This window comes from Acromyrmex echinatior, chromosome 11 (genome assembly GCF_024713525.1).
Source record: "Acromyrmex echinatior isolate Ae372 chromosome 11, ASM2471352v2, whole genome shotgun sequence".
Lineage (NCBI taxonomy): Eukaryota > Metazoa > Arthropoda > Insecta > Hymenoptera > Formicidae > Acromyrmex > Acromyrmex echinatior.
In genome coordinates this window covers 8,719,687-8,739,043 of record NC_141862.1, presented here as the reverse complement: position 1 = coordinate 8,739,043, position 19,357 = coordinate 8,719,687, and the positions used below count along the sequence as shown (strand labels likewise).

General features: G+C 39.2%; 1 protein-coding gene across 4 annotated transcripts in view; it reads right to left on the bottom strand.

Moving 5' to 3' along the window:
* svp (COUP transcription factor 2) overlaps positions 1 to 19,357 on the bottom strand; it is a 305,103-nt gene that overhangs the window by 66,683 nt on the left and 219,063 nt on the right. For all 4 annotated transcript variants that reach the window (XM_087410975.1, XM_087410976.1, XM_087410972.1 and 1 more), the window contains one exon: positions 7,526 to 8,077. In XM_087410975.1, the coding sequence (XP_087267101.1) occupies positions 7,526 to 8,077 (552 nt within the window). The remainder of the gene's footprint in view (positions 1 to 7,525; positions 8,078 to 19,357) is intronic.

Below are 19,357 nucleotides of genomic sequence, written 5' to 3'. Positions count from 1 at the left end.
ATATATGTATGAGCGCAACACTGGAGTCGTCACCCTCTCGAAACACAGCCGGGTAGTTTGCGGCGCGATGTACCGCACAGTGGCGTCGGCATTTGCATTGTTTTTCTCCGGATCGCGAATGAAAACGCGAGAGTCGCGAGAAACGTAAAGAACGCTTACGAATGTCGTCATCGAGCGTGAAATTGTGGGCGCTTTTTCTTTTACTTTTTTTTTTTTTAAGAGAGCGTGAGATCCAATCGCTTTGCTTGTGTTAAACTTTGCGGTTTCTTTGAGATTCATGCTTCTATTAGTTCAGAAATTTTTAGAGAAAATACTACTTTGCGATATCTCTGCTCTCTAAATTCTTTGGAGTGGAATCTCACTTTAAAGAGTAAAAATTAAGTCGGTCTTAAAAAAAAGTGGCTCAATTTTTAATCTTTAAGAATGAGATTTCGCTCTCAGAGTGACAATTCACTTAAAAAATTCTAGAGTATATAAAACGAGTTATTCAAAACTTACTCTTTCAGTGAATAATTTTCAATTAGTATTCTTTATATATTAGTAATGTTAAATGTATTTACAATACATATCCTTTTATTATATATTTAAATAGTTAATTTTTTTTCAATTCCGTTGCAATCAATAACATGATAGTTAAAAATTTAAATGTTATGTACGAACATTTAAATTATTACTAAAAAAATATAAATCTCTCATTTATCTGAACAGTTTTTTTACTGTAAATTACAATCCTTCAACTAACAATATCAAGATAGAAGAAAGATTCTTTGCCGAGGATCCCAAAAGAGAGAATATAACAAGAATCTCACGATCCAATTATGCGAAGTGTTGTCGATATTTTTACCATTTCCTCCAACTTCATCACGTCTTCGATCCGTTACTGTATTGCGGAAACTGAAAATCATGATTACTTGACTGACAAACGTCTAACACTTCGGCTGCTTAGATTCGTTCCGTAATAGACGCTGATTAATCAATGACATGGTTTAACCATCCAAGCGATTTCTATCCCGTATCCTGCATTCTGCATCCCATTTCCCTCTTCACCTCTCATATCCTTCACTAATGGACGCTCTTTCCTGCGCTCGACATTTTGAGTGTACGATTGTTTCATCATGTCGATAAATTATCCGAGGTTAACAGGTGAGTACGGACGGACAGACGGTGATAATAACGACAATGATAAACGCGTCAATAATACGCCGACCTATTCGGCAACAAACGCGGTTACAAACGATATTGATGGACCAATGTAACTGTTGCGACGAATCGTGGTATGGCCTGATGTTCGATTATGAATTCAGGACACGAAGTGCACATCCCGTTCATGGATCACCTTTCGGGATTAATTGGGATATTATAGATAAAAGCTTTGCACCTCTTATAATCTATTTATATCTAAAAAGCCTCAAAATGCGAAATACAAGCACGAAATATATCTTATCTTAATTAATTTGAAAAATAACTGTAATTAGGTTTTAATAATAAAACTCACATTTTTATATGTAATTAACCTTTCATCTCCAATCTGGGTCTTTTTAGCGCAAGCAAAATTCCATCCTCAAATTTTATTCTCATTTTTGTTCAAATTTAATTTTTTATATTAAATAAAATTTAAGCTTAAAAAATTGTTTAATAATATAATAGAAATATTGAAATAATGAATTTCTTTAAAACCTAGAACAATAAACAAAATTTGGACTAGATTCAGATCGCAGATAGAGAGAGTAAAAATATGATTATAGAAAGTTTATTAAAGATACAGACAATTTTTTACATGAATAAAAGTTATACCCAGAGACAATCTATAACTATTCTAATCTGATCCAGAATTATAAAATAATCTCGAATCTGCTTTTCACTCTTATAATTTTGTAGCGACTAAGATTAGAATAATTTCTACAACACATATCTTCCGGTTTGTGACGAGAAAGTATATACAATGATCTCAAAACGTTCATCGATCGACTGAAGAATGCGGTAGAAAATCACGAGGGAAGAGGAACATCGAATCGAGATATTTGCGTGATGAAATTAAGGTATAATTACTATTGACAGTCCTTGTCAATGGCGGCTGACAGGTGTGGGTGTGTACCAATCGTTACGTCAGTCTCGTATCTAGGCTCGAATAGAGGGTGCCCTGTCCGAATGTACCGAGTCATCGACGGCGGTAGGAAATTGAAAAAAAGAAGAGTGACCGTACGGCCTCGCGCAATGCCTACATTAATGATGTGGCAATATTTTATTAAACATACCGGCACGCGGTGCTCGAGAGCCTCACGACTACAACGGTTCGCATTCATCTCGTTTGATTTCCTAATACTTCTTGAAGCCATTCTCCGGTTTTTACCGATTTATTTAAATTTTAACGTAATTACTTAAAGTATACTTTATTAAAATGTATTTATTCAAAACATTAGGGCGTAAGTAATTTACAATGATATCTTATTAGATATTTGTAAATAGACCATAAAAATAGATAATTCATTACTTTAAAGCGCTCAAAAGAGATTATTTTATGACAAGAAATATGAAAGAGAGAGGAGTAAAACAAAAAATTCGGTCAAAAATGTCGATTCTTTCTTTTATCAAAAAAAATCAAGAAATTATGAATAACGAGATTTTAGTAAATATAATTTATACACATTCTAAAAACAAGATATTCTTCAAGATATTTGAAATCACAAGTAAAACTTTTAAATTCTCTTAAATCAATACTAAAATACCCGCTCATTAATAATTATCTCTTCAATTGTCCAACTTTTCTTCCCGTTCATTAGCATCAACGAGATGTATGTATAATACATCCAGCGTTAAAAAGTCAATGCGTAGGTAGCCGGAAGTAGTCGGGGCGCCGCAGAGATGCCGCGAGATCTACATCTCTCTCTCTCTCTCTCTCTCTCTCTCTCTCTTGAAGGCCGATGTCGACTGTCCCTCGTTGGGCTTACGTTCTTAATTAGATCGTTAAATACCGGTGGCATCCGCGCGCGCAGAAATGCAACGGCAGCGTAGCAGCAATACGCCCGTCCGCTCGTCAGGCTCGCTCGCGCGATGGTTGCTGGCTGTTGGGCAAGGCAGAGGGAATTGCATTGCATGCCACATAATCGTGGGAGTGTTTCCCATCAAGATACACGTAGGTACCGCACTCGCTCGCGCCGGACTCCGGTAATACCCTCTCTCGCATAAATATATCCGCGCATTTACATGCCCGCCTCTACGGGGTGGCTCGGCGCGGCGCACGCCGAGATAATGCGGCCGAGGTCTTATCCAAGGTAGCGAAGCTTGGATTTCGGAACAGATCGGACCATCCTAATCTCGGGAAGCGAAACGGTACGATAACGATTCGCGCTTCAAGTCTCGCGTTTTTCTTCTCGCGAATTAAGGGCGCGGAGACACGAGAGAACGCTGAAACTCGCGCCTCGCAATTTCACCTGGTGAAATCGGTAGAGAAGAATATATAATTTCTTCTGGAGCTATTTATTACTACAATTAGTTAAAATTATATATTTTTGATAGGGGAATCTTTACGAAGAAATAAATCAACTAATATTTTTCTTAATCAGAAAAATATCAACATCAGCCTCTGTTCACACCCGATTTCGCAATGCAATGCGAAATAATCGTCTCGAAATTAATCGCGATATTCCGGGGAAACATTACTGACCGCGGGATAAACGGCAATGCCGGTTGTTCTTGTAATTAAAGATCTCTCTAGGTAAGAGAGAGCTATCGTGGTGTGGGCGAGCTCCTTTTCCCGTATAATCACGGCCGATGTATCGACGTCGAGGACATAATGATCTCGGGCGACGATTATTATAAGCGGCAGCGCGCTCGAACGTTTTGGACCACCGGGTATGTAATATCTCGTGCATACACAACACCGGAGAAAGCTGAGAGGCGGCCAATCTTAGCGAGCTAAACGTACTTTATGCACCGTGCCCTCGTTCCGCCGTTTTATCCGAACAATTAGACACGTGGTCCAACGGCCACGAGGTGTACGAAAAAAGTCACAACCTTCCATCTCGCGGGCGGAGAGGAATCCCCGATGTAGGAAAAAGAGAGAGAAAGGAAGCGGAAAGAAATTTATCCGCGTTCGCGCCGCCGGACACGCTAATTTCACGTCAATTACACGCGACACGTAACGTACCATAATCGCTCGGAGTCTTCTGAAGCAACACTAAACACATGTATTAAAATACGATAGATACTGGAATACACGGAAAGGCACGAGTTTGTTTCAGCTATTATCGTGATTAGACTTGATTGACATTATTTTTATAGTTTAGTTTCGCAAATAAATATCTTAATTCTAACACGTTAAGAAACTGAAAAGTTTCTCATATAGCTGGATATACTTTCTCATTATAAATTGTTTTTTTAACAAATAAGAAATAATCATAAACTTGTTACACACACAGTTACAAATATAATTGTAAGAGTAATAAACTAATAAATAGAAATATATGTTAACGAAGAATCCCTACTGTGGAATTACATTTAATTTTATTATAATTGTTGAAGATTAATCAATCGTAATAGTTCTTGTGTGCAACAAAAACAACCAGTTATTGGACAGCGAGAAGTTGCAAGATGATTTAAACAGCTTAACACAAGACATTATGACGTACGTTTTCTGGTAATAGTAATTTGCATATTAGACCGGTTAAGATAACCGTTGTCGCGATATTAAATATTTCTCACGATCACATCAAGTATCAAACGCTCCTATTTATAGAGCAAATGGAGCAAAAATTTGAGCGGCGACCGTTTATTATCTCGAAATGAAATCTTAAAACAGCATACCAGCCTCGGTGCAATTAATAATGCATTTCGCATTTATTATTTCTGCGTTTCGCTAAAGTGACACACCTCGATTAGCGTAATAACGTGCTACGGTACGTGCGAACATTCATTCTGCTTTTCATTTCAAACGAATTCATTCACGACCGTGGGTTACAAACCGTTTCCACGCTTTTGCCTTCCATTATGTTAAATTGAACGAAACGATGTCCTAGCCCATTCGCTTTTTAACCTTCACAATAGTGATCCTTTAACCCCTTAACTGTGATAAATAATAAGCTTATCTCGTCGGTTGCTGGCATTATCAACACTTATTATGAGATGTGTTATCGGAAATTTAATAAGCAGTATTTATTCTCAACCTGTATGCGTACTCTTATTATCAATAAATTAAAAGTGAATATTTGAAATACTCTCATACACATAAATCTGAGATTTAAAATCTTTTTGAGATAGGCTTTATAACATTTTAAAATATTTATGATTGTAAGTAAAGAAGTAAAATTTTAATATCGCGTTAGAAATTACAAACGATAAAAATATATTTCTTTGGTAATATATTTTATTTTACTTTAACAATACTTTTATTTAAAATTTAATATAAATAAGAAAATTAATTAAAACTTTACATTTATATTCTACTTTTATATATATATATGTGTGTGTGTGTGTGTGTGTGTGTGTGTGTGTGTGTGTGTGTGTGTGTGTGTGTGTGTGTGTGTGTGTGTGTGTGTAACATATTATTCTTTTTCATTCGGATCTGAAATTAGTCAAGAAACCTTTTTCTGATCTATTCATCAAACACACACAAACACACATTCTACGCTCATAAAAATATAATTACATTTAAAAAGGATTGTATATAAGCTGAGCTGCAGGTTTAAGCTTTAAACGTTAAGTCGTAAGGGAGAAGAAGGAAGAAAGGCTCACCCATATAGGAAGGATACGCGAGGAAGAAAAGAACTAGAGGTCCAGCGATCGCGTCTGGGCGCAAAAAGAGTAGAAAAAGTCGAGCGGGGCAAAAAGAAGGAGGTGGAGGTTCCCCGAGAATGGGGACATTAGCATAAGCTAAGCTAAGCTAAGCGTGCCCATATAGCACGGAAATAAATAGCCTCCCGTCTCGTATCTACGGCGAGATGCTTTAGCATGGGCTATCGTCGTGGTCACCACCGCCGCCGTTCTCCTCATCGTCCTCGTCGACCCCCCCTGACTGAAATCTACCGCCCGGTCGCGAGTCGTGTGCGTGCGAACGTGCGTGCACGTATCCAACAAGAGAACACACCGGCAGGAGAGGATCTCGCCCAGTCCGAAATCCTCTCGGTGTACGTGTTGTGTATACGATGGTGGTGGTTTCTCCTCCTGGAGAAAGGAGCAGATGGGCCGGGAGATAGCTCGCGCGAGCGCTCGTTCGGACAGGATGCGGTTGTCATCGGATGCGCCGAAAGAGGGAGAGAGAGATAGAGGGAAAGGCAGGAGATAGATACCGGGACTAGAGATTGGCTTCGGGGAGTGAGAACACGTTGCGGCGGGAGACGGACAGAGGGAAGTGGAGAAACGCATTGTCTCAACGGCTCGATGACGATCGCGACACAACGAAGGTACGGTACGTACACCGTCGCGGCGTTACACATTGTTACGTCAGTGAATTGTCGTCATCCCGTCGTCGTCGTCTCCTGGTCCCGACGGGGATCGCGTTGCTGGATGACAGTCGCAGGCGTACCGGTGGCGATAATATCTCTGCCACGTCGATTAGACGCAGCCCGCGGTCAGCGAGCAACGGACAACGTCGAGAGAGAGAAAGAGAGAGAGAGAGAGAGAGAGAGAGAGAGAGAGAGAGAGAGAGAGAACGTACATCTTCTCTGGGAGACATAGAGAGCGAGATGGAGAGACCCATTCCGCTTATGCTCGGAGAGTTCTTCCGGCGCGCGCTCTCCTACTACCCGGTACGTGGTACAGGAACCATGAGGCTTCACGATCGGAGGAAGAGAAAGAGCATTGTCCCTCTCTCGGTGCGCTGCTAGCCTCTCTAGGCCCGTCGAGAATCGCGGCTACGTGACAACGAGCGTCTTCGAGATAGCATCGTCATGACGATTACAGGCGGGACAGGCAGGCAGGCGCGGGTAATACGGACGACGACCAAAGTATCGTTGTAACGTAGGGAATACGTCGTGAAGACTCTTGGCTCGTGCTACGAGACGCAAAAACGCGAAGCAGGATGGCTTTCTGGTTCTCTCAACACGTTTTTCAAAAGGAATTCATGACAAATCTGTCATCGCGCGCTCGTGATGTCTAGATAATATTTCATAGGATAATATTTGTATGCCGTGAGTTTCTTTTTTCTTCAACATAAAGAACTACTTGACAAAGCTTGAAAAAAAAAACAACTTTCAGTGGCTGGCGTAATTTGTAGCGAATACAAAACTAGACTTTTTAATCTTTACAGATTGAGAAAACCACTATAGTAGCGTTAAAGTGCCATGTTTTGAAATAAGGATATACAACAAAATAAATTATAGCGAATCTTCTTACTTGAGGAGAGGAAAAACTGTAAGATTTTTAAATCTAAAGATTAACAAAACTCGCGGATTTAGAAGCACGTATTTTCAATTGTCATAATTTATCGCGATATATTTTTATCGTCAAAGTAGAAGGAAAAACATTTATAAAATACACTCCAACTTAAATCAGAGTACAGAGTGGTTGAATAAAATTATCTCAGACTCACCAGTGGTGAAGAGGACGATGGCCTTGAGGCAGCTGTACTCTGCGGAGTCGACGTGAAGCGCCTTGAGTTTCTCCACTTGCTCCTGGAAGATCCTGATGTGATCCATGAAGGCGACCACGCGATCCGCTGCCATCGGCGAGGCATGAAGGCCTGCCGCCGCTAGAAGCGGCGCCACGTGGAGAGGCATTGAGCATTGGCTCGCGTTCAGGACAAACAGCTCGCTCCACACTAACCTGAGCAGGGCCACCTGGTCCGTCACTTGAAGATCCGGGAAGAACGGGATGTTCCGAGCCCACTCAACCGCCGAGAAGAGCAGCCGCGCTGCGAGCTCACAGATATTGTCGATGCCCATGATGTTGTTGGGCTGCATGCACTGGCCATATCTCGAGGTTGGATAGGGCTCCGCCCTCAGCAGCAGGCTTATGTACGACGAGAGGTAAGAGTGTCCGTTTAGGCTAGCACACGCGACCGCGTCCCCGTTCGTCAGGGCGAATTGGCCCGGCAGACCCGGCAGCGAGGGTTGCGATGGCGGCACTCGCCCCCTTTGCACAGCTAAAAACAGAAACGAAGGCGTCGAAACGCTTGATAATGTGAAGACTCGTCTTTACCTAAGATGCTGATCTCGCTTTCACGTTACACGGTACAATCTCTTTGTTATCTTGTCCCGAGATCTGCGCGAGAGACGGATCAAGACGGCGAATAAGTTGATCGAGCTTGCGGAATTCGAACATTTTGAAATATTACACGTGAAAAATTAGAAAAATTATTTAAAAACGTAAAATATATCTATATTTTATGCAACTCTACTTCTTACAATTTTTTTAAATAAGAATTAAATAATAAATCAATTAAAAGAAATAATCTTATTTTTTTATTGAAGCTCATCTTGATGCTCAATAATATTTATATGCAAATTTTTACAAATACATTTTTCGGTTTTATAAACTACATGCCAATACGATTTGTCAGATTTGAAATGCGATCACAAATTAAAACTTAAATATTAACATCTCGAATTAGATTGATCGTCAATTTAATAATGATGTTAATAAGCATCATATTTGCAACAATTTGCATGTTATTAAACATCAAGATCCCCTTCTCGATTGAAAATAAAATTCCCCTTATGTATATAAACACGGTTATTTAATTTCAACTGAACTATTTATCTTTTTCTAATTTTTTTTAGAATTAAATAAAATAAAAAAAATTTTTTTTTTTAACTGAGATTAAAGTTAAGTTTACATTAGTGGTACCATTTAAATGAATCCATTTCTCTCTACTCTTTAAAAATGCAAATTACAAATCTTTTAAAGTAATTTTCATGAATTATTTACACCTGTACATCTCGCTTTAAAGCTAAATGTCAAAAGCCGACGTTTTAACTTGTCCTAGTTATACGTATGACCTTCATCTATCCCTTCCTTAAAGTGTCTCGAGGTTTGTAGGAAAATTTCAACGTACGCAGGGAGTCTGATAAGCCTGTTGCGCAATGAGATTTATCTATGCAGTCACGCGTCATCGAGTTCGCGACTCCGGCATAAAAGAGAACCAGGCTCTTTCACTTTTCGGTACGCAATCCTTTGGTTGAAATATTACCTATCTAAACCCGTACCTAGCTCATTTTCAAAGATACATATACCTATCCATTCACCGATAAGTATAGCTGTATAAATTATTGTATTGATGTTTCATACGATTAACGTCAACGCAAGATAAGACTCTGACGCATGCGATTTAGCGACGAATATCTAATAATCGTGATCACGTAACCTTGATCACGTGTAAAAGATATTAACAACAATCATCCTTGAATATCCTAAGCATCAAGAGCACTTTTATTCATTTCTGATCAGCAGGATGAAAAAAAAAATCTGACGAACGGGTTACGCCATGCATGTCTATAATGCGAATTTCTATGTCGCTCAGGGCGATCATCCTCATCAGACAGGCGTGACGTAACGAACAGAGGTCCTCTTCTCGGACTTCGCTCGTGCCGACCACCGCGTAGCTAACGGTCCGTTTCACCGAGAGACCGTTGAAGCAATTCGTGCCTCGCAGCAGAGATTTGTTAGGGATACGTAACGCGCTCATTTAACCGCGTACACCACTTCGCTACGTGTGCTAGCCACTTCCAAGAAGTCACCGGGGATATTCTTACGAATGATTACGGAGAGGTATGACACCTGTACCGGAACCCGGATGAGTCTTTCACGGCGATACTCTCAAGTGCCTGCAAATATTGTGCAAAGGCAAATACACGCCGCGATATACGTGCCATAACACGGCACGTTCAAGTACACGCAAATACAATCGCCCGTGAGACGCCGCCGGTGTCGGTGATTCGATCGCAGTCGTACAAATTTCGCCGAAAGCTGTGCGCTCGGCTGTACCGGTTCATCGACCGGCATCACCATTATTATCGTCATCATCATCATTATCCCCATCATCATCGTATCATCGAGGTTAATGTCCGCTGCAATTCTAGACAGGCTATTTCGACGGATTTAGTTATCCCCCTTTTTTTTTTGCTGTAACACGTGCATTTCTAAGAGAACTTGTAACTTTTTTCCCACAGGACAGAAGTTCAATATTGCGGTCTGGAGTAATGATCGTTACAATCAGTGTGTACGTTTAATAAAAAACTGTATCATTTTATAATATTCTTTCACTTAAAATTATTACGACGTATGTTATACATTTATTCAATTAATATACATAAATTTCGTATATTCGTGCACAACACAATCCATATAAAGACAAAATTTAAACTTAGTTCTTCCGTTTTAAAGCGATTTCGGCGATCGATGATTTCCTATGACGGACCTCGATATTGCGAGCGACGACAATGCCTTTCCACTGTGCGATCACGCGAGATGTCCTGCAAACCGTTACGTCCTTATAAACGTATCTCTGCCGCATTCTCTGGGCGCGATTACCGCGATTATTACCGGACCGCGTATTTTTTCCGCGCGTGGACTGCACACACATATACATGCGAAAGAAGGTAGTAAGTGGACGACGACGCGATTACTCTGTTGAGTAACGACCGCGCGTGTTCTTGCGCGATTGTCCGCCGTGCGAGCGTACGCGATTGCGCTCATCTGTCCGCGTAACGCAATTACTTCGCGTTACTCGAGTGTGCTTTCACTCGCGATAATTGGCAAATGACGGGGCAACGCGTGCGCGTGACAATGCTGAAAACGAGGCGACCGGAACAAGCTGCCGACGAGCCTTCGCAAATCTGCGCCTCAACTTGTCGAGTATTGAAGCGAATAATGTGAATTATTTTAATGCACGCTGCTCGTTGGCGATGTTGGATACGTGGAAACTTGAAGCGTCTCAAGGTTAAATTTCTTCAAGTAATTTAGAATAATCATTTCGTAACTTATCTTCTTCCTAGAAATTTTTAATTAGTAATAATAATTACTTGTAACGCTACATTATAGTTATGATAATTAATTAATAATAAAAGAAATATCAATTAAAGAAATACAGGCAAGTGTACTAGAAAATTATCTTTATCGTAGAAAAAGATCCTAAGTAAAATTAATAAGTTTAGAAATAATTATCTGTTATAAAAATAAAATTATTTATAAAAAATATAAAGTTAATGCAAAGATTATATCATGAGATAGATAGCTTCCTATATTTTTTCCAAGTAAATAGTACGACATTTCATCTTTTCTGTGCTTCAATTTGTTTGTAATTGTTCCTTTTTGTGTCAAGTTTTCAACTCTCTATTAATACAATATATCGATAATATTAGACTGAAATTATCGCGGATCTTAAGAAGACGACGCAGCTTCGACATTCTGGAGGACTCTCGATCTTTGGAACGCGGAACCGAGAGAACGAAATCATTGAGAGCATACTCAAACCTTGCAGCCAAAAGAAAACACCGTCTAGGACGTACCCTGGCAAATTGCGACTCATAACAATGCGTGGGCGTATATGCGGCGCATCGATGAGACGCGACGCAGCGCTCGTGTTCTCGGAAGAGATAGCGACTCAGAGAAAAAGAGAGGAAAAAAAAAAGGAGAGAAAGAGAGACCACTCGCTCTAGCTCGCGCAAGGCTAGCAGTGATGCGGGACCAGGAGAGGCTGGCACGTTAAAAGCGAAACGGAGAACGGATGAGAAGCAGCGGTCGCAGAAGAAGAAGAAGAAGACGACGACGACGCAGAAGAAGAAGAAGAAGATGAGGAAGGGAGTCTTTCACGTACGAGATTCTTCTGCTCGAGAGAGCCGAGACTCGAAGAAACGGCGCCCCGCTGAGAAGCGCCTGGATGCCAACCTCCGCCCCGCGGCTCTAACGAAGGAATGGGTTCTCCTCTTTTCCTTCCTTCTTCATCTCGTCGCTTCTCCATCCTTTTCCGCTCTCACCTTACTTCGCGAGAGGGACCACATGAGGGGGTCCAGACGGGAGAGTCCGTCCGTTGTCGTCTCGTCCCTTCCAGAGGGATCGACGAAAGTCCCATTTAATGCTCCGGACAGCGGCGCCGCACTTCCGCGATATCGATGCATCGGCGATGAGGCTAGAAAGGGAGAGAAAGAGAAGGAAATCGCGTACAATGATGCGAAGTTGACACGCGAAATCGGAGATAAACATGTTTCGAGCATGCGGGTGAGCTTGTCCAGATCGTCCGATACCGCCGAGAGTGATTCATCGGCAGAAACTCGCGACTACGCTCCTTTTTCTTTTCGTCTCTTTCGCCGACATCTCGGCCCGCCTTCTCCAAATCGTTCTCATATCGCGCATGCGTTTGCAGAATCATGGATGAACATTTGCAAGAATGGAAAAGCGACAATAATCGGCAAATGAAAAAAGATTAATAAAATAAAAAAAAAAATTATTAGCGCACTTACCTAAGAAAGAATATGATGAAGATAGACTTTTTCATTTACAATAACAGTTGATCAAATGAATAATCTTTGTCTTTGTGAAAGAAATTTTTAATCAATACAAAATATATTATATTTTATCCGATTTTTAATTATTTTAACACGGAAAGATGAATAAAATTATTTCCAGATCCGTATTCAGCTACATTTTTAGACACTTCGATAAAATCGTTCTGTCTGCGTATACAATTTATGTGTATCTATAATATACGATTCATATATACATGCATTAATACTTTGTTTTACATACACGTTTTCACTCGTAGGCGTACACATTCCATAATTTCATTAATTTTATGTTATCAATATCTAACATTCTTATCCTCTGAAAATCAACGGACTGTAATCACGCTTTAGCATCGCTCTAAACGCGTCCAAACGCGTCTAAACGCGTCTAAACGCGCGGAAACGACTACAAGGAGAATTATTCTACAAGGAGAAAACCGGACAGATAGGAATAGACGCGTATCGACCTGGCTAGGTTTCGCGAGCGAAATCAGGACGCCCGTGGTCCTGCCGAGGGACGATCCGCGCGAGAGAATCTCAACGGCCGACGGAGGATGCGAATTAGCATGATGCGGTTCCCCGATAGCGCCGACTGTGCGCGCGGCGTAAACGTGTATACGGTACGGTATATGCAGATTCGGTACCGTTACCAACCACCGTAGCCATCTATCCGAGTCGACTGCTCAGTGCTCGTTCGCCTTGGCTCGTACTTTAGCAGTCCGCGTGACGTCGTAGCCGCAATCAGACGATACCGTCTCCGCCGCGTTGGATTAACAGCATCGATCCGTGGTTTCTGCTCGTTAAAAGACTCGCCACGAGGCTTGATGCGCCGCGCCGCGATTCCCGATAGTTGCCACTGTATTTTGTACCGTTTGTTGGCGAAGGTTTATCGCTATCTTTAATTATCAATATTTAAATTGGACGAAAGTCGATCGGAATTGACACAAACGGTGCTATAACACAAATGTCAATTTTTTTATTTTATTCATTGCTTATTTATTATTATATATTTTATTTTTCTTTGTTGTTATAATAAACATAAAATGTACATTAAATATAAATTTTTAATTAATAAATATTTAATGTACTAAATATTTATATTTATCACTTCTTTTTTTAATAATCATTATTTTTTAATAAGTTAATGTCAAATATTTTCAAAATATTGTAGAAAAATAAAATTTTAACCTTTATAAGAAAGTTACTATAATAGTTCTGAAATAGTGTCGTATTTTGAGATAAGAAATACAATAAAATAGTGAATTATAACAAATAATCTTGCTCAAGGAAAAATTGTAAAATTTTAAAAATTGTAACAAATCTTTTATTCAAGAAAAAAGTTTAAGATTTTACAATAGATACCCATCTTCTAAAAGTTAATTTTTTAGGAAATGGATTTTTAGAAATTTGAATATTCGAATAAGCGATAAATTATTTAACATTTATTAGATATAAATATGTTCCGGGACGCAAAAGTAGTACGAAGAAATTTTTTCAACGGAGACAAAGGTGAACTTTTTGTATGCACATTCGTGTCGTATAATAAGTCATATCAAAGTTCAATGACGATAAATCTCCTTTGAAGATGATTACAGAAGTCTAATTTTCCTCGATAAAAGTGATTATAATGACTTAATAGCGCGATAACGAGTTATAGTGGTGGATCGATGTCGGAAAAAATGCGGTTTCCTATAATTAGAATAATCCGGAATTTTCCGTGCAAATGAAATAAAAGTATTAAATCTTCGAAAAAAAAGCAATAATTATATTGACTTTGATTCAATGAAGCCATTATCGACTTCGTGGAGATTGATGCAAATCAATATTCCTATATAAAAATTCGAGATAAAAGAAGAATCTTGTTATATATAAAAACTATTTGTATTGTAGCTGTTATAAAAGTATCAAATTTTAAATACTTCTACCTTCATTTATTTATTGAAATAGAAATTATTATGCACATTTTTGTCTAAAGTACTAAAAAGTAAAAATAAAAAAAAAATAAATTTTAGAATCTTTCTTTTAAATCAAAACAGGATTTTAATCAATTAACAAAGAAATGAGAATATATTGACTATGAATGATCATGAATCTTTCACGTAACTCTCCACTAAATGAAATTACGACCAGTTTCGAGTGCTGTCGATCATGGAATTTTAAAATCGATAAGAAACAGCTTTTTTTTCTTACTGGATAGAAATAGAAAGATTTTCTATTTCTTTAATAAGGACTGTTTCGTTGGAAAGAGAAAAGCTGCTAACGGTAAATTTTTCACGCGTAACAATCAAGTGAAGTCATCGCGGAATTCAGTGTCGAAGGTCGCTCGGACTACCTCGTAATACCGTAATAAACCATGGTGAAGTACGTTGAAGCTACAATGAAAGAACTGTCCGATGCCAAGATCTCGCGCTATGCTTTCTCTCGACGAACAATAATGCTACTCGTCAAAGAGACGTGGCTTCATTAGCGCGGACGTGTCTGCTGAATGTCGCGCAATACCGTGATACATCGATAAAGCGGAAGAATCGTGGAAATTGTCGGGATGTGACGGGAAGGAGAGACGAAAGAGAGAACCTTGATGCGGGCGTATCAGAGAGACCTCACCAGGGACCCTGAACGATCTTTGCGGCGGCAAACGCGTGGCGTATCCTCGAAGGAGTCCGCGAGACGCAGATTGATGATCCCGTCGCGCGGTTCAAAAAAAGGGGGGTACCGGGAGAGGGCAGAGGGGAGCTATCTGTCCAGGTAGAAAAAAAAACGTCGAGGTTGAACCTATCGCTTTCTTCCTTTCGCGCATACGAATACGTCAGTGTGTGTGTGTGTGTGGATTCTCGTGAGCGTTACGGTATGTAGGTGGGCCTGTTCTCGTGGGTGAGTGTCCACCAAAGACGAGGCGAGACGCGTTCATTCCGGAGTGACGTATAACGCGCCGTGGTATCGCTCGAAATAATTATAAACATCGGGGAGTGACGATCAATCTTCCGATCCGCCTCGATAATAATAAACGAATTACTGGGATGAGATGTGGGGGCCCGTTGGAAGGGAAGGTGAGGGAAAGAGAAGTCGGTGCCGCGAAGGCGCGGGGTGGCAAACACCCGCGGAGCGCGTGATTTAAAATGCTAATTCTTTTCGTTTCGTGGCGACAGCCGCGTTGATTAAGACGGTCGTACGGGATGCGACGCGCAATAAAAGAATTTCATTAACGTTCGTGATGTACGACTTAGAAATTTAACACGACTGTGCAAGAGACCGCGCGCGAGTGCGCGTATGAGTCAAATTTAACGAAAAAGAAACAGAGAAAGAGAGAGAAAGAGTGCGTATGTCTGTCTGTATAGAGCATGTATCGCGCAGAAGATTTGTTTTTAGATGTTCAGATAAATATATTGTAAAAGCGTTTCTCTTTACGTCAAATAGGTTTTAGAAACGGCAACGTGGACAATATGTACGTTTCAACGATTTTCTCCTTAACAGGCAAACGACTGCTGCTTTCGATTACCTTAAGTCAAACGTGAATTAAGACTTTTGTTCAGACGAATTTTGCTTACACTGAAGAAAGAGTCTAGTAATAGCTACCCCATGTTGAATGAAATTTCGATTAAATGTTCAGTTAATATAATCAAAAATTATTTTTACTTTTCTAAATATTTAGTAATTATTATTAAATGGTTGATTATATTATTATGTTCGGTAATAACTTGCTTAAATATTTAGAAAAGTAAAATTAATTTTGGTTATATGAATTGAACGTTTAATTAAAATCATTTCACTCAACATTTGATAGCCGTTTTGATACACACAGTTTTTTATCAGTGTAGCATAAAACGCCGATTTATATGTATAACATGAAGAATACGAGCGTATTTCTCTTTTACAATCAACATTGATTTGAATTTTAAAAATTCTGCGCATTTTATTATTTCTAGAGGCATTTTATTGTGGTTTCTCGGCTTTATGCTCGCCATTCATGAACTCGCCATGATAAACAGTTATTGAGGATTTACATAATTTTAAGAACCAAACGGTAGTGCGTTCGAGAGATAGATACGTAGTGACCTTCTCTGCTTATTTATTGGAATCATTCAAATTTTCTAAAGAATTATATAAAGAATTTCGGAGCGCGAGTCAATAAACCGTCGTCGCACGCATGAATATTCCGATCGGCCGCTGGCAAACGCTAGTTTCGTGTGGAATTCAGCCACGAATGACGTAGATCGTCTGTTTACAAATGTATGGCCGTTTCCTGTATGCTGATTAATTTATTACGAGGTACTCTGGCATTGTTATCAAGAGCCATTAGCGACTCCCCTACTCGTTAATCCTCTATATAACAGGGCGATTTCGCGATGATATACTATTTACACGTATCCTTTGCTCAAACTGGAGTATCTTGAATAAATGACTTTCTATGTGTCTACACATTTCAAGTATAAAAACTTTTTAGTAGTACAAGAAAATAATTATTGGATAGAAATTACATTAATTAGAAAAACGTAACGGAATAAAAATAAAATATCTAAAAATTTAGTTAAATATAGATTTGAAAATAATTTTATTATATTTACCAAAATAATTTTGTAGAAAAAACTCAAGCATGATGAGCAATGCTGAGAAAAAAGTTTTGACATTCAAGTAATTTGTTACATAATTATTTCGATAGTCCAACAAAATTATTGTCAGATCTGTATCTATAATAGTTAAATTTTTAGACACTTCAGTAAAACTATTTTTTCGTAAACATGTGTATATGTGTGTGTGTGTTGCGTGTGTATTGTGTAAAAATATAATATCGAAACGTCAAGAACTTTACAATAGAAGAAATATAAATGTGTTATCTCTCTCTTGCATTAATTCCGTTAACAGAGTCAATCCTAACAACAGTTATGATAAATTTCAACAAATATTACAATGCAGAATATAATAATGTAAACTATTTTACACGCATATGCGCTCAAATCAAGAAGGAATAAATGTAAAGTGTTATGGTGAATTGCCATAAGTTTTTTAAATATTATAATATTATCGATTTATTTGAATTTGCACATGCTAAAGATTTAATGATCGACCCTGTTAACACCTGGCGATCGCATTTACATACTACTTTCAGCATTGAGGCATGCACTGTTGAATTAATGTTCTTGCGAGAGAAGAAATATTGGGCCATTAACATAAACTCTACGGTGATTCCGGACAAGTCTGGTTTAGTGTCCCCGCGAGCAAGTATAGCCGTAGGAAAGCAAGAACAGGAGTCGTCTTCGATTACGCTCGTGAAACTTTCCTGCGTGTCATCGGTTTATATTGCCGGCCGATATTTCTCACGTCCGTGCCGATCTTAACGGATACGCACGATGCGACGTCTCCTCTCTATGGCGCGATACGTTTCCACGGACCTAAATACCATACAGGTGAAACTCGACGATTTGCCATCGTGTTTATCGATCCGCGACACCTTCGTCCAGATGTTTTACAACGCTCTCGGCAGCGGTATCTTTGGTTATCTTCGGTTATCGCGAGGAAGAGCAGCTTCGTCCAGGATTGCGCCAAGATGTTGTAGCGTGTTAATTGCCTGACATAAAATATTGCGATTATTGTCATTGGCGTGTTATAAAGCCAAAGAAACGTCGTGAAATTACAAAAGAAAATGCAAATGCATGCATCAATACCCTTTGTTCTCAATGTGCTCAAGCATTGCCAGCTGTTGAAGGTGAACTTGGTCTTGAACTTTCGAGATGTAGGAAATGTTAAAGTAAAATTTTATAAATCAAACTTTGATGATTCACTATAATATATAAAATATTAATTATAAATTATATTTGTAATAATTATATAATTATTAACAATATAGTGTACTATTCAATAATTTATTACTTCATTCTTAAATATACTAGATAATTAAATAATAATCTCACATCATATCTTCTATCCAGGACTTTTTGTCAAAATGACAAGATAACGTCAGTTTTTGCTACCTAGATATTTTTATGCCGATGTACGTGGAAAGATTTTACTGAAGTATCTAAAAATTTAACTGTAGAGACTGTCCAGAGATTTGAGAAAATAATTTTATTAGACTATCAAAATAATTATATGTAGGAATTTTAAGTATGACGAAAGAATGCTACAAAGTTTTAGTATTCTAGCAACCAGTTTGAGCGCCTCATATAATTTGGATAGTCGAACAAAATTATTTTTCGATCTGTATATCTAACTAAATTTATAGATACTTCAGCAAAATCTTTTCCATATACAAAAGTATGTCAACTATCGCATTGCACCGTAAACGATACCTACTTGCTGAACGAGTCCGATGACTCATCATATAAACTCAGAGAATAGTTTTACAACAAATCAACCTCAAGAACCATCGTCCTTCCAGGACCACTCCATCAAAATCAAAACAGAACCACGACGAGAAGAAAGCATCCCAAGTATCGCTTTCATAAAGGTGAGTTTGCAGCGAGTGATGGAGTGAGAAGAAGAAATATAGGAAAGGATATCGACTCTGTACGAGAGAGAGAGAGAGAGAGAGAGAGAACTCGCACAAGTAAAAGAAGGAGAGTCGACGAATCATCCGCCTACGATCTCTCCTCGGCGACGGTGATGACCTACATGAGCCTACCACCGCACGAGGTCATTGGGTCATCGGTTAGGCGTCGTGCAAATGTACCAACGCTCAACCTCAAGCTGTTTGCCTTCGCCCACCGTTTAACAAAATCCCTCAAGCGCACCCGACCACCTTATGAGCCGCCACTCGTTTGATCATCGCGATGTGCCAATTTCTCGCCCGTTTCTCTCGGCTCCTTCCTATCGACTATTTCTCTTGCCTTCGTCAACAATGTCTCGTGATCTCTCTTCTAATCAAGACGACCTCTACGAAAAGTACGATGACCCGAATATCGCATAAATATCTGCATCATTGATTTAGT